The sequence below is a fragment of the Rana temporaria genome, chromosome 13, assembly GCF_905171775.1.
Source record: "Rana temporaria chromosome 13, aRanTem1.1, whole genome shotgun sequence".
Classification (NCBI taxonomy): domain Eukaryota; kingdom Metazoa; phylum Chordata; class Amphibia; order Anura; family Ranidae; genus Rana; species Rana temporaria.
The window spans coordinates 40215626-40233534 of NC_053501.1; the positions used below are offsets into that span (position 1 = coordinate 40215626).

Here is a 17909-nt window from a genome sequence, read left to right on the forward strand (position 1 = left end):
AACACATGATAGTAATTTTTTTTTCCTGTCGTCTGAGAATTTTCGTGACTATTCAATTTCTACTTACGACTATTTTTGTTGTAATGATTTTTATTGAAAATTCAAACGATTACAATATGAATAACACATTGAAAAAGATATAGAATCACGGACGCAGCCGTGTGATGGAGCATAAGTATACATTGTTAGATAGACATGACAACATTAAAGGGTCACTAAAGGATTTTTTTTTTTAGCTAAATAGCTTCCTTTACCTTACTGCAGTACTGGTTTCATGTCCTCATTGTTCGTTTTTGCTTTGAAGTAGCTGTAATTCTGCTGTGATCTCCACACTTCCTGGTTGCCTGTTTCCTTATAATCATGGTACTGGGAGTGGGAGATTTTCACGGTGGTCTAAACTGTCATTACTGTGTGTCTAAAACTCCTCAGAACCAATCAGATTAATTTTAAAAACAAAACACTGCCCTGGATTTGTTTGTTTTTGTTCTGTGAGTCTTCCCGACTCACCTCTCACCCGGAACTTCATGTATGTACCTTTAAAACCGAAAGTGAAGCTAGAGGCACATTATATGATAGATTAAATTCAATTTTTAATCATTTTTAAAAGGAATCAGTTAACTTTTATGTCTCTATACCCAATAAACAGTCATTTCAGCAAAAACATTTTTTTCCTTTAGTGACCCTTTAAAGCTTCTACCCGACCTACAGGTCAGATAAGGCAATTATGTTAGATCATTATAAATCAAACATTTACGAATAAACAATAGAGGAGTCAATAAAGAACAAACAGCCCAGAACCATGAGATGTCAATGAATCCAGTCTGTGTTGTAATCTAGGATGATGAAATAAACAAACAAATAACAATATAGTGGGCCAGGGACCGGGGGTTGATGACCCCAGTTCTAGGGGACCTCTAATGAGATGGGGGATCCACTGATGTGATGGGGAGGTCTCTAATGTGATGGGGGTTCTTTGATATAATGGGGGGTCCTCTGATGTAACGGGGTATCTCTAATGTGATGGGTGACCTCTGATGTGATGGGGGGTCCTGTGATGTGATGGATATCTCTGATATGATGGGTGTCTACTGATCTGATGGGAGGTCCTTTGATTTGATGGGGTCCTCATATGTGTTGGGGGGTTCTCTGATGATAATGAGGGTATCTCTGATATGATGAGGATTCATCCAATATGATGGGAGGTTCTCTGATGTGATGGGGAGGATCCTCTGATGTAATGGGGAGGATCCTCTGATGTGATGGGGATATATCTGATATGATGGGGGGTCTGATGTGATGGGGTACCTCTAATGTGATAGGAAGATTTCTAATGTGGTGGGGGTCCGCTGATGTGATGGTGTACCTCTCATGTGATGGGGGTCCGCTGATGTGGTGGGGGAACCTCAGATGTCATGGGAATCTCTGATGCGATGAGGGTTCCATTTATGTGATGGGAGATCTCTGATCTGATGGGTATCTCTGATGTGATGAGGGGAATTCTGATGTGATGGGGATGTGCTAGGGGACCTAATGTGATGGGAGATCTCTAATGTGATGGGGGGGGGGGGGCTCTGATGTGATGGGGGTATATCTGATATGATAGGGGGATCTCTGATGTGATGGGAGTTCTCTGATGATGGGAAATCTTCTGATGTGATGGGGGACCTCTGATGTGATGGGGTATCTCTTATTTAATGAGGATGCCTCTGATGTAATGGGGGCTCCTATGATTTGATGTGGAGACCTCTGATGTGCTAGGGATGATCTAGGGGACCTCTAATGATATGGGGGTCCTCTGATGTGATGGGGGGTCCTCTGATGTGTTGGGAGTCCTCTAATGTAAGGTGGATCCCCTGATGTGATGGAGGAACCTCTGATGTTATGGGGGGAACTCTGATGTGATGGGGAGAACTCTTATGTAAGTGGGAACTTCGATGAGATGGGGGGCCTCTGATGTGATGGGGTACCTCTGATGTAAGGGGGAATCCTATGAGGTGATGGGGTACCTTTGATGTGATGGGGTACCTCTGATGTAAGGGGGAATCCTCTGATGTGATGGGGTACCTCTAATGTAAGGGGGAATCCTCTGAGGTGATGGGGTACCTCTGATGTGATGTGGGTCATGTGATGGGTATCTCTGATATGATGGGGGGCTCACTGATGTGATGGGAGGTCCTTTGATTTGATGGAGGGTTTCTTACGTGATGGGGGGTTCTCTGGAGATAATGGGAGGTCCTCTGAGGTGATGGGGACCTCAGAAGTGATTGGGGGGACTCCTCTAATATGATTAAAGTCCTCTGATGTGATGGGGGTACATCTGATTTGATAGGGATCCTCTGATGTGATGGGGGAATCTCTGATGTGATGGGGATATTCCTAATGTGATGGGGGTCCGCTGATGTGATGGGGGGATCTCTGATATGATGGGGGAACCTCAGATGTCATGGGAATTTCTGATGCGATGAGGGGTCCTTTGATGTGATGGGAGATCTCTAATGCGATGGGGGATCTCTATTGCGATGGGGGATCTCTAATGCGATGGGGGATCTCTAATGTGATGGGGGATCTCTAATGTGATGGGGGACCTCTGATGTGATGGGAGACCTCTGTGATGGGGAGATCGCTAATGCAATGGGGGATCTCTGATGTGATGGGGGTATATGTGATATGATGGGGGTTCTCTGATGTGATGGGGAAATCTCTAATCAGATGTGGGGGCCTCTGATGTGTTGGAGGGACCTCTGATGTGATGGGGGGAGGGCTCTGATATGATTAATGTCCTCTGATGTGATTTGGGGATCTCTGATATGATGAGATGTCTAATGTGATTGGGGGTGACCTCAGATGTGATGGGTATCTATGATATGATGGGGGGTCCACCAATGTGATGGGGGGTCCTTTGATGTTGATGGGATACCTCTGATGTGATCAAGGGGATCTCTAAAGTGATGGGGGTATCTCTGATTTGATAGGGGTATCTCTGATATGATGGGGGGACCTCTGATGTGATGAGGATTCCTCTGATGAAATGGGGGGGGGGGGTCCTATGATTTGATGGGGGTTTCTCTGATGTGATGGGGGATCTCTGATATGATGGGAAATCCTCTGATGATGATAAGGGACCTCTGATGTGATGTGGGTTTATGTGATATGATATAATGGGGGACCTCTGATGTGATGGGGAGATCTCTAATCAGATGGGGGGCCTCTGATGTGTTGGATGGACCTCAGATGTCATGGGAAGCTCTGATGTGATGGGGGGACCTCTGATGTGATAGCGGTATCTCTGATATCATGAGATTCCTCTGATACAATGGGGGCTCCTATGATTTGATGTGGGGGACCTCTGATGTGCTAGGGATGTTCTAGGGGACCTCTGATGAGATGGGGGATCCCCTAATGTGATGGGGAGATCTCTAATGTGATGGGGGGTCCTTTGATATGATGGGGGGTTCTCTGATAATGGGGGGACCTCTGATGCGATAGGGGGATCTCTAATGTGATAGGGGGTCATTTTCATATGATGGGGGGGTTCTCTGATAATGGGGGACCTCTGATGTGATAGGGGGATCTCTAATGTGTTGGAGGGACCTCAGATGTAATGGGTATCTCTGATATGATGGGGGGTCCACTGATGTGATAGGAGGTCCTTTGATGTGATGGGGGGACCTCTGATGTGATCAAGAGAACCTCTAAAGTGATGGGGGCATCTCTGATTTTATAGGGCAGGGGTGCCCATCCGCTGGTCCCTCTGATGTGGCTGCCGTGTCTTGCTCTCAGATGGCGGGTCGGCAAGCCCAGATCGTGTGTTCCAGACCCGCCATCTCCGAGCGTCAGTGTGAAGAGCGGAGCCGCCGCTACAGGAAGCAGAGCCGATGCTTCCTGTATAGCGCCGGCTCCTTCACCTTGATACCAAATGCACTAAGCCTGTCACAGGAAGCATCGGCTCTCTACTGCAGGCGCATGCTTCTGTCAAATTAATGCACAGGAACCCGTGATCTGGGACAGCAGCCAGCAGCTTTGCCAGTACCAGTAACAGTACCAGTACCAGTCACCAGTATCGGCATCAGTACCAGCCAGCAGTACCAGTACCAGTCAGCAGTACAAGTAGCCACTAGCAGTACCAGCCAAAAGTACCCACCAGCAGTACCATTACCCACCAGCAGTTCCAGTACCCGCCAGCAGTACCAGTGAACAGTACCTGCCAGCAGTTCTAGTAGTTACCAGCAGTACCAGCCAGTGGTACCTGCCAGCAATACCAGCCCAAAGTACCCGCCAGCAGTACCAGTACCCACCAGCAGTACAAATACCCACCAGCAGTACCAGTAACAAACAGCAGTACCAGCCAGCAGTACCCAACAGCAGTACCTACCAGCAGTACCAGCCATCAGTACTCAACAGCAGTATCAGCCAGCAGTACCAGTGCCAGCCCTGGGGGACGGCCAGGAGCAGCCACCAGCCATAACCGCCTGGGGGACAGCAGCAACCAGCTGCAGGAATCCTGAGAAAGAAGTGAAGATCGAGGTCAGTTGAGGTAAACCTCTGTGCACCAGAGCAAAAGCAGCCTTAGGCCTCTTTCACATGATCGGTCCGATCGGGTCTGCCTGTCGGTTTTTCAGGCGCATACCCAATCGGACCCTCCATTTACCTCTATAGAGCGGCAGATGTAAACAGACTTGTGTTCGTTTACACCCGCTTATCTGCAATCCGATCTGCTTAAAAAAACAGAAGGGGATCTGTTCCCTTCTGTCTGGGCGGATCGAAGGCCCTTAGGGTAGAGTAGCCTGCATCCATGTCTGCTCTACATATGCAGAGTGGACATGGACCTTCCATCCGCCCGCTACACTCATTGTGGCCCGCGACCGATTACTAAGTTGCTAAAGTGGCTCTCGCTCCTCAAAAGGTTGGGCACCCCTGTGATAGGGGAAGCTCTGATATGATGGGGGGACCTCTGATGTGATGGGGTATCTCTGATATGATGAGGATTCCTCTGATGTGATGGGGGAATATCTGATGTTATGGGAGATCTTCTGATATGATGGGGGGGGGGGGGGTCCTCTGATGTGATGGGGAGGGTCCTCTGATGAGATGGGGGGGAACTCTGATGTGATGGGGAGGCTCCTCTGATGTGATAAAGGGTCCTCTGATGTGATAGGGGTATATCTGATATTATGGGGGATGGTCCTCTGATGTGATGGGGGTATATCTGATATGTTGGGGGGACCTCTGATGTGATGGGAGGTCTTCTGATATGATAGGGGGGGTCCTCTGATGTGATGGGGATCTCTGATGTGATGGGGAGGGTCCTCTGATGTGATGGGGAGGGTCCTCTGATGTGATGGGGAGGCTCCTCTGATGTGATAGAGGGTCCTCTGATGTGATAGGGGTATATCTGATATTATGGGGGGGGTCCTCTGATGTGATGGGGTATATCTGATGTGATGGGGTGTCCTCTGATGTGATGGTTCCTCTGATGTGATGGGGGTCCTCTGATGTGATAGGAGCAGGGGCGGACTGACCATTGAGTCACTCGGGCACTGCCCGAGGGCCCCATGCCACTAGGGGGCCCCATCAGGGTTGCCAGGCTCAGTAAAACCAGGGACAGTATGTAGAAATCTATGTTTTTTTTACATCTGTCCCTGATATGTCCGAAACCGACATGCTTTTGATGTGAAAATCCTGCAAATTTTAGCTGCCCCGCCTCTGCACTGTCTCCTGGCGTGGTGGCCATCTGTAAGCCCAGGGGCCCCATAATCTTCTATTGCCCGGGGGCCCCATGATTTGTCAGTCCGCCCCTGGATAGGAGGCCTCTAATGAGAACTGGGGGGGTCTCTGATGTGATGGGGGATCTCTGATATGATTAGGGGTCTTCTGATGGAATAAATTATATTAGATTATATAGAGTATATAGTAACAATGTATGATTGTCTATGACTAAATGTACCTAAATGGCTTGTAAACTGTGATTTACATCGATAACGTTCCCCCCCCCCCCCCAAGTAAAAAAAACAAAACAATATATGATCGTACAAAGCTACGGTATATGTCAGTGCGATATGAAATGTATAGTAATAATGTGTTATTGTACAACGCTACGGTATATGTCAATGCTATATAAAATGTATACGGTAGTAATAATGTGTTATTGTACAACACAGCAGTATATGTCAGCGCTATATAAAATGTATAGCAATAATTGTCATTGTACAACGCTATGGTATATGTCAGCACTATTTAGAATAAATAGTAACAATAGGTGATTATACTATGCTACGGTATATATCAGTGTTATAGAAAATGTTTAATAATAATAATAATAATAATAATGAGTGTTTGTACAACGCTACAGTACATGTCAGCGCTATATAAAATGAATAGTAATAATGTGTTGTTGTACAAAGCTACGGTATAGGTCAGCGCTATTTAGAATAAATAGTAACAATAGGTGATTGTACAACGTTACGGTATATATCAGTGCTTTATAAAATGTTTAATTATAATAGTAATATTGAGTGATTGTACAACGCTACGGTATATGTATATGTCAGCGCTATATAAAATGCTTAATAATAATGTATGATTGTACAACGCTGTCAGTGCTTTAGAAATCTGTAATATTAATAATAATAATATGTAATTGTACAACGCTACAGAATATGTCAGTGATATTTAAATATATATTAGAAATAACAATAATAATAATTTTGAATGGCACAACGCTACAGAATATGTCAGAACTATATACATGAATAATGTGTTAAATTGTATAACACTACAGTATATGTCAGCGCTATATGAATATATAGTAATAATGAGTGATTGTAAAACACTACGGTATATGTCAGCGCTATATGAATATAAATATATAATAATAATAATAATGAGGGATTGTACAACACTACGGTATATGTCAGTGCTATATGAATATATAGTAATAATGAGTGAGTGTACAACACTACGGTATATGTCAGCGCTATATGAATATAAATATATAATAATAATAATAATAATGAGGGATTGTACAACACTACGGTATATGTCAGTGCTATATGAATATATAGTAATAATGAGTGAGTGCACAACACTACGGTATATGTCAGCGCTATATGAATATAAATATATAATAATAATAATAATAATGAGGGATTGTACAACACTACGGCATATGTCAGCGCTATATGAATATATAGTAATAAGGAGTGATTGTACAACACTACGGTATATGTCAGTGCTATATGAATATAAATATATAATAATAATAATAATAATGAGGGATTGTACAACACTACAGTATATGTCAGTGCTATATGAAGATATAGTAATAATGAGGGATTGTACAACACTACGGTATATGTCAGCGCTATATGAATATAAATATATAATAATATTAACCACTTCCAGACCGAAGGTGTTTTTCAGATTCGGTATTTACAAGACTAAAACATTTTTTTTTGCTAGAAAATTACTTAAAACCCCCAAAAATGATATATATTTTTTTCTAACACCCTGGAGAATAAAATGGCGGTCATCGCAATACTTTTTGTCACACCGTATTTGCGCAGCGGTCTTACAAGCGCACTTTTTTTGGAAAAAATTCACTTTTTTTGGAAAAAAATCACTTTTTTTAATTAAAAAATAAGACAACAATAAATTTGGCCCAATTTTTTTATATATTGTGAAAGATAATGTTACGCCGAGTAAAATGATACCCAACCTGTCACGCTTTAAAATTGCGCCCGCTCGTGGCATGGCGTCAAACTTTTACCCTTAAAAATTCTCGATAGGCGACGTTTAAAAAATTCTATAGGTTGCATTTTTTGAGCTACAGAGTAGCTCTAGGGCTATAACTATTGCTCTAGCTCTAACGATCGCGGCGATACCTCACTTGTGTGGTTTGAATACCGTTTTCATATGCGGGCGCTACTCGCGTATGCGTTCGCTTCTGCGCGCGAGCTCGTCGGGACGGGGCGCTTTAAAAAAAAATTTTTTTTGTTTTCTTATTTATTTTTATTGATTTTCTTATTTTTTACACTGAAATACAAAAAAAAATTATCACTTTTATTCCTATTACAAGGAATGTAAACATCCCTTGTAATAGAAAAAAGCATGACAGGTCCTCTTAAATATGAGATCTGGGGGTCAAAAAGACCTCAGATCTCATATTTAGACTTAAATGCAAGAAAAAAAAAAAAAGGAAAATTTGTCATTTAAAAAAATGACAACAAAAAAATTGTCTCTTTAAGAGGCTGGGCGGGACTGACGTTTTGACGTCACTTCCGCCCAGCAAAGCCATGAGGACGGGTGGGGGCCATCTTGCCCTCACTCAAGTCCTCACACACCAGGCGGCAGCATCCGATCTCCTCCGCCGCTACCGACGGCTCCGGTAAGCGGCGGAGGGCGCGGAAGAGCGGCGGGAGGGGGCCCTCTCCCGCCACCGATAACGGCGATCTCGCGGCAAATCCGCCGCGGAGACCGCCGTTATCGTTTACACGGCCGCCCACTGTAAAGATGGATACCTCGGTTGTGGCAGCAGCTGCTGCCGTTACCGAGATATCCAGCTTTAAAAACAGGACGTACATATACAGTGGTCGGTCGGTAAGTGGTTAATAATGAGTGATTGTACAACGCTATGGTATATGTCAGCGCTAAATGAATAGATAGTAATAATGAGGGATTATACAACACTAAGGTATATGTCAACGCTATATGAATAGATAGTAATAATGAGGGATTGTACCATGCTATGGTATAAGTCAGCGCCATATGACATTTTTAATTATAATAATTAATGAGTGATTGTAGAACCCTACAGTATATCTTAGTGCCATATAACATATATAGTAATATGTGTGATTATACAACGCTACGGTATATGTCAGTGCTATATAAAATATATATTTATAATAATTACCAATGAGTGATTGTACAACGCTGTCAGTGCTTTAGAAATTTGTAATATTAATAATGTGTAATTGTACAACGCTACAGAATATGTCAGCACTATATACATGTATATGAATAATGTGTAAAATTGTACAACACTACGGTATATGTCAGATCCATATTACATGATCTGGGCTGTTTACCTTATATGGACAGAAGTGTCAGTTAGTGTCAGTTAGAAGATCAGACTGTGGCTGAATATTTGAATAATAATAATATAGAATTGTACAGTGTGACAGAATAGATCAGAGCTATTTATATATAGATTAGTAATAATAATAGTTTTGAATTGTACAACGCTACAGAATATGTCAGCACCATATAAATGTGTATGAATAATGTGTAAATTGTACAACACTTTGGTATAGGTCAGATCTGTATCACATGATCAGTGCTTGTTTACTTGTTCTGGGCTGTTTACCATATACGGGCATAAGTGTCAGTTGGAAGATTCCGGCTGTGGCTGGAAATTTGAATTTGGTCATGTGACAAAGGTGCTGTGACATCACAAAGGGCTGGCTCCCAGGCAATAAATAGAGTGAGGAGAGAGTAGAGTCATTTGTGTATTGGAGACAGACGAGTGCAGACACATAATTCTGAGCTCTCTATCAGCATTCTATTATAGGAGAATATTCCATATATAACCTTCATATATAGATTGTATATATTGTACACAGCGCAGGAAGAGGAGGAGGAGTTTCTATTATCACTTTTCTTTAGTATTTCATATCTAATTAAATTATAAAAGCTGTTATGCAGAGAGGACAGGAGATCAACAGAGAGGAACTTTGCATTGGAACATCCACAATGTCCAATCAGAGGAGCAGGAAGAGGAGCAGCAAGGAAATCTATTACAGCGCCAGTGAGGAACTAGAGATGTTTGCAGAGCAGACAGGCCAGGTTCCCACGAAGAGGAGGAGAGAGGAGGAAGAAGGGAGCTATGCTAAGCAGGCAGGCCAGGCTCCCAGGAAGAGGAGCAGAGAGGAGGAAGAAAGGAGCTCTGCTAAGCAGGCAGGCCAGACTCCCAGGAAGAGGAGGAGAGAGGAGGAAGCAGGGGGCTCTACTGAGCAGGCAGGCCAGACTCCCAGGAAGAGGAGCAGAGAGGAGGAAGAAGGAAGTTCTGATGAGCAGACAGGCCAGACTCCCAGCAAGAGGAGGAGAGAGGAGGAAGCAGGGAGATCTGCTAAGCAGGCAGGCCAGACTCCCAGGAAGCGGAGCAGAGAGGAGGAAGAAGGGAGCTCTGATGAGCAGGCAGGCCAGACTCCCAGGAAGAGGAGCAGATGTTACACAGCCAGTGAGGATCTCCAGAGCTGTGCAGAGAGGAAAGGAGAGAAGAGGAGATGGTCACAGGACACAGAATGTGAGAGCCATCTGAGGAAGAGAAGGAGGAGTGACGGAGGAGGTAAGTATTAGTTGTGAATCTAGGCATGGCACTTCAAGTTTAAACCCCCTATAATCTCCCCCCAAATTCCTTGCAATGGCATTGAATTTTTTTCAACCACCCCCCCCCAACTGCTGGCTAAAGCAGTTAAAGATTACCCCCACCCATAATCGCCTTCCTCCATTGCTGGGCATTGCACTGAAAGTTTAACTCCCCCATACCTCCCCCTTTTCATTACCGGGCATGGCAGAGAAAGTCTGATTTCCCACCCCCCACCATTGCTTGGTATGATAAGGGAAAGTTCAACCTCCCCATAATCCCCCCCCACAATTGCTGTGCATGGCAATGAAAGTCTAATCCCCCATATTATAGGGCAAGGCAGTAAAAGTTTAACCCTGTCATATTCTGCCCCACATTTTGGAAATGGCAGTGAAGATTTACCCCCCCCCCCACATTCCTAGGCATGGTAGTGAAAGTGTAACCCCATACAATGACCTAGAACACACCTATAGACTTGCTCTAAGCCTGCAGTATAGTCAGTGATTGGATGATAATTTCCCTGTGTAAATGTAAACATCCGGGGTCAGCTCTTCTCTCTGTATTGGAGACTTAAATTACCAGTAGAAATCAGTGATAAGACCTGTATGTTGGCAATAAACTTTATTTATCTTTTTTCTCTCTAGCAAACAACGGGACGACAGAACGCGTAGCGGCCGCTACAGAACGCGTAGCGGCCCCTACAGAACGCAAAAAGTTCAAATTTCGTTTCATCTTCCACAAGATACTTGGATCAGGAGCCTTTGGGACGGTAAGTAAGCAGAGATTAGTAATAAGGGGCCCATAGACACTGGGGGGCCATTCAAGACCCAGGCCCAGGGAGGTACTTTGCGGGGGGGGCGGCAAAAAAGCCACTCCATGGGAGGGAAAAAAAGCAACACCATCAGGGGAGTACAGCTGAATCCTGAAGCCCAGTGCCACAAGTTCCGGCACTGAGCTCCATTTACTGGCCAGACAGGGGTGCGCTAGTGTGGGCACCTGGGACATCTGCCACCCGGGGTCCCGCAAGCGGCGATCGGCTTTCCGTAGCAGTCAAAACCTCTCTCAACCGCTCCCCCTGTTGCTGCGGGCATACCAATGCTTTCCTTCGTCGCCACAGCAGGAATGATACCCTCTTGTCATGCTCTGTGACCGAACTTGACCCATTTGAATAAATGACGCTGTGCTGCAACCGCCCCCCACACAACCATGCACAACATGTGTGGTTCCCTGGTATTGCTGTCTAAAGTGCGATCCGACTGAGAAATGCATTTCTCACAGCAAAGCGGGTGTGAACCAGGCCTAGCAGTTAGAGCACATGGAAAAAGATGAATGTACTAACTGTCTCTCTCTCTCTACTACAGGTGCTGTTGGCTACTCACATTGAAAGTGGCATGCTGGTGGCCGTGAAGATCGTTCAGAAGTTGCATGCAGTTGCATTCGGAGAGAACTTTGCCCTGTGTGAGCGTCGTGCCCTGGAGAGGGTGGGGGGCAGCCATTACTGTACCCACGCCTACGCCACATTCCAGACAAAGGTAAGTCTATTTTTCAGAAGAGAAGTATAAAATGAACGGCATGTATATAAAATAGTGCAAACATTGCTACATGATATCTGAATGTCATCATCAGCCCAGTCCAGTGACATCACTGCTGGGTCAGTGACCTCAGCAATGTGATGTACATAGAAGGATATCGGTAGATATAGATGGATGGATATAGTGTAGGTAGATATACATGGATGGATATAGTGTAGGTAGATATGGATGGATGGACTGTAGGTAGGTATAGGTAGACGTCATGCAGTATATTTGGGTAGATATATTTGGGTGACTCTGATTTGGACTTTCTATTGATTAACCTGTCTGTTTTCCCCCCAGAACCAGTTATTCTATGTCATGGAATATCTAAGCGGAGGAGATCTAGTGGACAAGGCGGGAAGATGTGACATCACCACCCTCAGACTGGCTGCAGCGGAGCTCGTGTGTGGTCTGCAGTTTATTAACTCCACAGGTGTCGTACACGAGTAAGTACTATTTATTTACTTTATAATTCACCCCCCCCCCTGTTGCCTGAACACCCAATGGTGACCCGTTCCTCCTCCTCCTATCAATGTCCGCCATTCTGCTGGACGCACACATAAGGAGAGGAGGACGGAGGAACGTGGACCGGATCATAGGAAACGTTGGGTGGCGCTAGGAAAAGGGAGCTTTGCAATTGTTCACCCCTCTATGGATCTGTAATTCTCGGGATATATGGGAGGGATCATTGTCTGAACTGCAGAACTGACACTCTTTTTTTTCTCCACAGAGACCTGAAGCTTGACAACGTCCTCATAGATAGCACCGGTCACATAAAAATCGCCGACTTCGGAATTGCAAGTGTCTACACACCTGAAAGCAAGGTAAGTCCAATGTGCCCATACACAGGGCAATTATCAACCAAACCAGACCTGGATTAACCAGAACCTGTATATACAGAGCAATTATCAGATTAGGACTGGATTAAAGACCTTGGAGGTCCCATCCAGTTGCCCATCTGGCTCTGGGTGTCATGTCCAGTCCTGGGGGCCTCACCCAGCCACTATCCGGTTCTGTCCAACTAACATCTGCACCTGGGGGCTTTTTCCAGCTACCATATGGCTCTGAGCTTCCTGTCCAGTCCTGGGGGGCCCTGTATAACCATCATCTGTCCTCAGAGGTCCCATCCAGCTACCATATGGCTCTGAGCTTCCTGTCCAGTCCTGGGGGGTTCTGTCCAGGTACCATCTGGCTCTGGGGGTCCTGTCCGGTCCTAGGGAGCCATTTTCACATACCATTTGGCCCTGGGGCTCCCATCCGGCTACCATCTGGCCCTGTGGGTCCTGTTCAGTCCTGGGAGTCCTGTCTAATCATCATCTGGCCATGGGGTTCCTGTCCGCTCCTTGGGGCCACATCCAGCTACCACCCACCCCTGGGGATTATCATTTACATGTTGAAACTGAATACTTGTTGTAATGTTGATGTTTGTTGATTTCTACCCTGACCTTTAATCCTTATCCTTCTCTCTCTCTGATTTCCCCATAGAAACCTTTTGACCCAGCCATTGATTATTACTGGTTGGGGGGTACATTACATGATCTGGCCTTCGGTGCTGGGTCAACCTTAAGTGAACTAGACAACACCATGAACTGTCTAAGGCCACCGTACCTGGTGGACACCGACCCCGACCCCGACTTCATGGACCTGCTGAAAAAGGTAAGTAGTGACACAGTCCCAGCGGAACAAGGAGAGTAGCCATATAGGCTCCGCCAGAGATTCGACAAGCTTTGTGAGCCATTACTGTCAACTTATGTTTTTCTGTTTTCTTTCCCCCGTAGCTCCAGTGCAAAAGCGAAAAGTTTTACAAAGAGACCATCAGGAACATCAGAAATCACCCGTTTTTCCGAGGAATAAACTGGGAGGAGGTGGAGGCGAGAGAGACGCGCCCCCCATTCAATGTCAGTCGAAAGGTAAGTATTTGTGTCAATAGGGGTAATTTTTGCATTAAAGTTAATAGGATTTTGCACCTTTTTTTTCTATCGGCAAAATGCAGATAACCCTATTCTCAGCCGATAATTTCCTGCGTCCGATATATCGGTGCATCCCTACATAGAGGGGTTTCTTCTAATCATTCATGGATCCCATTGTTCTCTTTTTTTCTATTTTAGGGCCTCAGACACATTACAAGGCAGAAGATATCACTGGATGACATCCTAGGCAATTATGACGTTCCAGACGAGATGCAGATGCTATTCGATAGCTTTTCATTTGAGAGTGATCAATGGAGAGCCATGCAGAAGCTGAACTGAAGCCGCAACACGCCAGGATGAAGCTTATGGAAACCGACATAAAACACTGCAAGGAATTTCACACCTGGTGTTCCCTCTCAACCATCTACCACCACAAGGGAGCCGTAAAGTAGTCTCCAAGGGAGTCAGACTGAGACTGTGAGGAAGTCAGGACTAAGTCTACAATGGAGCAGGGAGGAGTATGCAGAGAGGAGTCTGTGGGGGGACAGACTCCTAAAGCTCTCCTGCATTCTCCTTGCCTGTTCCCTAGTAGACTTAGTCCCCTCTTCCAAACAGTCCCAGTCTGGCTCCGGGAGCCGAGACAGAGACTACAAGGGAGCCAAGACAGCGTCTACAAGGGAGTCGGGACAGAGTCTACAAGGAAATCAGACTGAGACTGTGAAGAAGTCAGGACTAAGTCTACGATGGAGCAGGGAGGATCGTGCAGAGCAGAAGAGAGGAGTCTGTTGGGGGACAGACTCCTAAAGCTCTCCTGCAATCTCCTCCCCCGCTCCCTCGTAGACTTAGTTCCCTCTTCCCGACAGTCCCAGCCTGGCTCCCTCATAGATTTTGTACCGGCTCAATTGCAGACTCAGCCTAGGAGTCTACGAGGGAGCCAGGCGAAGACTGTGAGGGAGCCAGGGCAGAGCCTACACCGAAGCATGGAAGAGTGTCAGAGAGCCAGGAAGTCTACAGGAAGTGGAGAGGAGTCTTCCAGGAAGAGGGGACTGAGTCTACAATTGAGCAGGGATAGGTCTGCAGGGAAGCAATGGGAGTCTGTATGGGAGCAGAGAGGAGTCTGCCAGGGAGGGAGGGATGCATGGCGTGCAGACTCCTCTCTGCTCTTTCACAGATTCCTACAGATTCTTCCCCAGCTTCGGCATAGGTTAACACCTGGGGTTATGGTTGAGGGCTAGGGCTAAATTTTAGGGTTCAAATTTAGGGTTAGCATTAAGGACTAGGGTTAGGGTTATATGTTATGGTTGAGGGGTAGGGTTAGACTAGGGTTGGGGTTAAAGGCTAGGGGTAAAGTTAGGGTTGGGGTTATATGTTAGGGTTTAGGGCTAGGGTTAGACTAGGGTTGGGGTTAAAGGCTAGGGGTAAAGTTAAGGGCTAGGGTTGGGGTTATATGTTAGGGTTGAGGGCTAGGGTTAAACTAGGGTTGGGGGTTAAAGGCTAGGGGTAAAGTTAAGGGCTAGGGTTGGGGTTAAAAGCTATTAATAGGCTTCAAAATAGGGTGGGCTTGGAACGCAGAGCATTGGGTCTGGCTCCAGGTTGCGCACGTTGTTTTGTTATACGGGAAGTGGTTATACTTGCATTGCAATATATGTGAACTAAAAATCCCTGTTTTTTTGCAAAACGTTTGCTAGACAGCAGAGCAGTGTGCAGCAGAAGGTTCAACCAGAATTATTATAGTGTTAGCAAGTGGTCACACCCCTCTAGCATCTGATGGGTTACATATATATATATATATATATATATATATATATATATATATATATATGCACTGTATGTGTATAAGTTATTGGTACTATATACACTGGATATTCTATAGGGGCACTATATCCAGTGTATATAGTATGGGCAGCACAGTGGTGTAGTGAGTAGCACTTACGCCTAGCAGTAAAAAGGGTCGCTGGTTTGATTCCCAACCACGACACTACCTGCCTGGAGTTTGCATGTTCTCACTGTGTCTGCGTGGGTTTCCTCTGGGTACTCCGGTAACCTAGACATGCTGGTAGGTTAATTGGCTTCTGTCTAAAATTGGCCCTAATATTTGAATGTGAGATAGGGACTGATGTGAATGCACAATGTATATGTAAAGCGCTGTGTAAATTTAAAGCGCTAGATAAGTAATAATAATAAAGTGCCCCTATGGAATATCCAGTGAATATAGTATGTATATATATATATATATATATATATATATATATATATATATATATATATGTATATACATACATACACACTGGACATTCCATAGGGGGCATATATATATATATATGTATATACATACACACTGGACATTCCATAGGGGGCACTATACACACTGGACGTTCCATAGGGGGGCACTACATACGTTGAAGCATTTGCATTTTGCAGTAGAGTAGGGACTGGCCAGAGAGGGATTACTTTGACGCAGTTGGCTGGCTTAAACATGTATTGCAATGTAATGGAATATAAAAAAAATAAAAAATAGAAATTGTTAAAAAAAAAACTACATAATGAAGGGCTCATTCTCACAGGTACTCTGGCTGTGTAAATGAGTATTTTTTTTTCATGCAGCTGGAGCCGCCTGTCAGACTTGGTTCACACCTACAAGTGTGACTGTGACTGAGCGCGTTTCCACACGTAGGGCAGTCTATTCATGTCAATTGGCAGCCCTAAGACTCAGAAACACAAAAAACAGTCCTTGTTGTGTAGGGGTACTATTAAAAACTAATGACAGTGCCGCGTTGCGTACTAAACAGCAGCGCATTTCTATGAGTGTCGGGAAAGGGAGCAATTTTTGCATGCGTCCCTGACATGCGTGTATGGATGCAGCTGCTGTACAAACACGGCTGCAGGCTCTAATCTGACTGGTGTGCAGGTGAGCGGCCCCAAATACACACTGTCTGTGTTCGGGGGGACTTACACATTCTGGGGGCGGGCCCCTGTCAGGTAGGTTGTACGGGGCCCTGTAATTGCTGACAGCAGCCCCGGCTGTTCTGCAGTTTCTTGTTTCTCGACGACTAATGGAAGACAATACAGGAGCCAGAAAGAGGAAGAAAGTTCCACCATCGCCAACCAGATCTGTTCCAATAAATATTTCCTCTTACATCTACTCCTCTCTTTTCCTGTTTATTTTACAAACTGACTCCAATCCCTCCGATATTAATCGGAAACCTCCTGGTGTATGTGCAGCTTTCACTGCGGGGGAGGGGGAATCACAATACTTACCACACAGAACTACAAGTGGATAAAAACGTTTTTGATTACAATGACCCCCCTAATCCTAATTCTTAGCCCCCCAGCCCGAACTGTTACCCTGTAACCCTGACCCCCATACCCTAAACCCCAAACCTACCACTACCCAATCACAGTAATTTATGGTCCATTAGAGGAGATTTACTACAAGTTATTATTGGACAGGAATTTCCAATCGCTCTATTGTTACAAAATTGGCGACAGTTTCCGATCGCAACCAATCCTTCCTCAGGCCGAGCAAACGCTACAATCCGGTAATATATTCAGTGGATACAAATAGTACCAAAATATTGATCACAATTTGGAGGAGATTTACTAAAACTGGATTGTGCAAAATCTAATGACAGCCAATCAGCTTCTAGCTTCAGCACCTTTGATTAACCACTTAACCCCCGGACCATATTGCTGGTCAAAGACCAGAGCACTTTTTGCGATTCGGCACTGCGTCGCTTTAACTGACAATTGCGCTAGTCGTTCTACGTGGCTCCCAAACAAAATTGGCGTCCTTTTTTCCCCACAAATAGAGCTTTCTTTTGGTGGCATTTGATCACCTCTGCGGTTTTTAGTTTTTGCGCTATAAACAAAAATAGAGCGACAATTTTGAAAGAATTAATATTTTTTTACTTTTTGCTATAATAAAAATCCCCCAAAAATATATAAAAAAACATTTTATTCCTCAGTTTAGGCCGATACGTATTCTTCTACATATTTTTCATTAAAGCGGTGGTTCCCCCTAAAACTAATTTCTAACAATAGATTCGTAAGACCCGTTACACT

General features: G+C 44.9%; 1 protein-coding gene across 1 annotated transcript; it reads left to right on the top strand.

Annotated features, from left to right (window-relative positions):
• Positions 1-9750: 9750 nt before the first annotated feature.
• On the top strand, positions 9751-14186 carry LOC120920048 (protein kinase C delta type-like). The gene is made up of 8 exons (XM_040331960.1): positions 9751-10345; positions 11008-11132; positions 11725-11895; positions 12238-12383; positions 12668-12761; positions 13423-13593; positions 13716-13847; positions 14046-14186. The coding sequence occupies exons 1-8, from the start codon at positions 9751-9753 to the stop codon at positions 14184-14186; spliced, it is 1575 nt and encodes a 524-aa protein (XP_040187894.1).
• Positions 14187-17909: the final 3723 nt, after the last annotated feature.